We start from the raw sequence: 3,395 nt of genomic DNA, 5'->3' as shown, positions 1-3,395 counted from the left end.
TGACAGGGGGCAGTGCCCCAACCCCCCAATCGGCCCTACCCTGAGCATGACTGAGGGTGGTATCACAACTTCCCAATCCGCCCTGCTCTGTGCATGACAGGGGTGGCGCCCCAACTCCCCAATCAGCCCTCCTCTGAGCCCGACCAGGGGCTGCACCTAGGGATTAGGCCTGCCCTCTGCCACCCGGGAGCAGGCCTAAGCCAGCAGGTCTTTATCTCCCGAGGGGTCCCAGACTGCGAGAGGGCACAGGCCGGGCTGAGGGACCCCCCTTTCCCCCGAGTGCACAAATTTTTGTGCACCGGGCCTCTAGTCCTATATAATAAAAGCCTAATATGCAAATCGACCAGTGGAATGACTGCTCACTATGACGCGCACTGACCACCAGGAGGCAGACGCTCTACACAGGAGCTGCCCCCAGCCCACAGGCCCCAGGCCAGCCAAGGCGGGTGCCAGTGGGGGCCCCCTGATCGCCCCGCCAGTCGCCCTGCAGATCGGCCCTGATCGCCGGCCAGGCCTAGGGACCCTATCCGCGCATGAATTTCGTGCACCGGGGCCTCTAGTAAATAATAATGAAGAACTATGTGTGGTGCCAGGTGGGCGCGGGAAATAGGGGGTCACTCTGCATAGTCCACAATTGGACATTCACTCTGCTCCACATCCGAGACGAACACAGACTGTACTGAATGTGCACTGTACCTGCCAATAATAGTAATAATTAAAATATTAAAAATAAATCCACGTACACAAGAGTGGCTGGGGCACTTGGGCTGTAAGAAAACTCACGAACATGTCAGACACTCACGTAGCATCTCTCCCCACCAAGGCTGTACCCGGGTCATTTTCCTACCAGGTGCACCGACTGGGGAGTTGAAGCAGACACTGGGGGTGAATTTTTCCTGTTCTTGGTTGGGGTTCCTAAACCGGAACAAATTAAATGCCCCTCCAGACTCCAAAGCATTTTTAGAGCCTTGGACACACAATGATCACCACGGTGCCCAGGTGCTGCCGCCCATTCGCAGAGGGAAGAACAAACGCCGGGGCTGCGGGTACAATTACGGCGCAATTACCTCCACCCGCCCAAGCGAGATGAATGGGGAGACGTGTGTGCCTCGTGAACAGCAGCTTTGAAAGCCTCGCGCGCCCCTCTCATTACCCGCCACCTCCACAAAGAGGCCTTTGAAGGTCAGGCATGGCTCTCGGCTGGAGCCTAATTGAGCATCTTGTGCCGGACCCCAGTCCGGGTATAAAAGTGCCGGCACAGGAGCCATCGCCACAGTCACAGGTCCTCCCTGCACCTCCGCTCAGCCCAGAACCAGAACCAGAACAGAGCCCGACAGCATGTCCTGCAGCCTCAGCTCCCGGACCCTCTCCTCCCGCTCCCTGGGCGGCTGCCTGCGGTACCCGGCCTCCTCCTGCGGCTCTTTCTACCCCGGCAATGTCTACCCCGGCAACGCCTGTTCTGGCAATGTCTACCCCGGCAGCGCCTGCTCTGGCAATGTCTACCCCGGCAACGTAGCGTACGCCCAGGGCACCTGCCAGCAGGACTCCCCGCCCTACGGCTGCCAGGAGACCTGCTGGGAGCCCGCCGGCTACCAGGCACCCTCCTACGGCCGCAGGTCCTCCTCGCTCCGCCGGTCCTACGGGGCCACCTGCCCAGGCTCCCTGGGCTGCGGCAGCACCGGCCTCGGGCCTTTCGGTTACGGAGGCTCCGCTGCCCAGTCCCCGGGCTGTGGGGCCGGCTACTGCCGTCCCACCTACTTCTCCTCGTCCAGGACCTACCAGGCCCCCTCTTTCCAGCCGGCCTGCGGCTCGGGCTGCTACGGACAGACTTACTGACGGGCTCTGACCCACGGGGACGGGGACGCCTGCACCTGAGCAGCACCCCGGGATGTCCGGCCTCGGCCTCAGCTGGACCCGCCTCGCAGCCTCCTGAACCCCGCTTCCTGGGGCCCAGCCCCCGGGGCCTTCTCTGCCGGCCTGGGAGCCGGAGCTCGGCCACTCCTGAGGCTGTCCCTCTCCTCCTGGCGCTGTCCCGTCACCGTCTCGCGTGGACGCGGCGTTGAAATAAACGCTGTCTGTGATGAGCTGCGGCTGCCGTGTTGTTTGTGCAGGCGCCGCGTTTAGGGAGAGGAAGCTGCTCCTCCACCGCCGTCGGGGGTGGGCGGGGAGCGTGTGGTGTCTCCCGTGTCCCCTGTGTCATTGGTGTTTGCGGGCGGGAAGCAGGGAGGGGAGGGGAGACCACGTCCCCTCCTCGGTGCTGGTCCCCCTGTGGCTTCGGGGATGCTGTTCGGCTTCCTGGGAACCATATGCATGGAGCTCCGACTGCAGAGCGGTGAGACGGGACTCCCTGCCTCGGGCCACGCTGGCAGCTCCCGCTGTCGCCCACGTGGGCGGCAACAAGGGCAGTGACGGGGCCAGGCCGTGCGTCTCCGGGGAGCACAAGCCACCGGCCCCGGAGCCATGTGGGAAGCGGGGGAAGCTCACTGTTGGCGCAGAAGCTGCGTGTCCACCCACAGGAAACCGCGGTCGGTGGGTCTGGTGGGTGAGTGAGTGAGGTCCTTCGGGAGGAGCCGCCAGGTGGGCCTGGACACGCAGGACCTTTGGGAAAACATGTGTCAGGGAAGATGGGAGGCCAGGTCTCTGGAGGAATCTGGGAGCCATGAGACCCCCGCGGGCCTGAGCTCAGGGAGGGTTTTCATTTCTGTAACTGGATAAAATCGTGCACTTGGCGGGACTGGTCCAGGGACTGAACGAGGGGTTTTATTTTAAACGGAACGCGTTTTCTAATGGAAGCAGCTGACCCTGTCTGACCCGCCGCCAGTTTCACGCGGTTTAATTTGCCGTAAACGCAGAGCCGTCTGGGGTGAGTCGCCAGCAAACACTCACTGCAGGTCGCTCCTGGGAGCTGTCACTTTGCAGCCTCGGGTGCAGGAAGCTGAGAAGACGTAGCTCCTCCTCCTCACAGACACGGACGTGGGTGCAGGCATCGCAGGAGAAGGGGACCCGCGTGGTGGTGCCTCCGCAGCACGGGCTCCGCGGGGCCCGAGGAGAAGGTTCTCACAGGGGCTGGAAGGCCGGCAACCTGCGGGGAGTTCACTTTCCTTCGTTGTGTGTGAGCCTCGAAACTGCCCCGGAGCGGCTCTGCGAGCAGAAGAGCCACAGCCCCTGACCCAGGCCCCGCCGCTCGGCGCGGAGGGTGGGGCTGGCCATTTGCGGACCCACAGGAGACGCACGTCTCACCTCACAGCCTGCTTCTCCCGCCCTGGCCCGGTGGCTCATGGGTTGGAGCGTTGCCCTCGGACCAAATGGTCTCGGGTTCAATCCCGGTCAAGGGCACCCACCTTGGTTGTGGGTTTGATCCCTGGCCCCCAGTCAGGGCTTGTGTGAGAGGCAAC

General features: G+C 63.1%; 1 protein-coding gene across 1 annotated transcript; it reads left to right on the top strand.

Annotated features, from left to right (window-relative positions):
* Positions 1 to 1,261: 1,261 nt before the first annotated feature.
* On the top strand, positions 1,262 to 2,037 carry LOC118677120 (keratin-associated protein 13-1-like). Its single transcript, XM_036351922.1, has one exon. It carries the CDS (start codon positions 1,339 to 1,341, stop codon positions 1,834 to 1,836), a length of 498 nt encoding a protein of 165 aa, XP_036207815.1. The 5' UTR covers positions 1,262 to 1,338; the 3' UTR covers positions 1,837 to 2,037.
* Positions 2,038 to 3,395: the final 1,358 nt, after the last annotated feature.

This window comes from Myotis myotis, unplaced genomic scaffold (assembly GCF_014108235.1).
Source record: "Myotis myotis isolate mMyoMyo1 unplaced genomic scaffold, mMyoMyo1.p scaffold_m19_p_2, whole genome shotgun sequence".
NCBI lineage: Eukaryota > Metazoa > Chordata > Mammalia > Chiroptera > Vespertilionidae > Myotis > Myotis myotis.
Note: the sequence above shows the minus strand (reverse complement) of the source record. Positions and strands in the feature narration are given on the sequence as shown.

What these genes read in the sequence shown, in the direction of transcription:
- LOC118677120 (XM_036351922.1), top strand. Translation starts at nt 1,339, where the DNA reads ATGTCCTGCAGCCTCAGCTCCCGGACCCTCTCCTCCCGCTCCCTGGGC.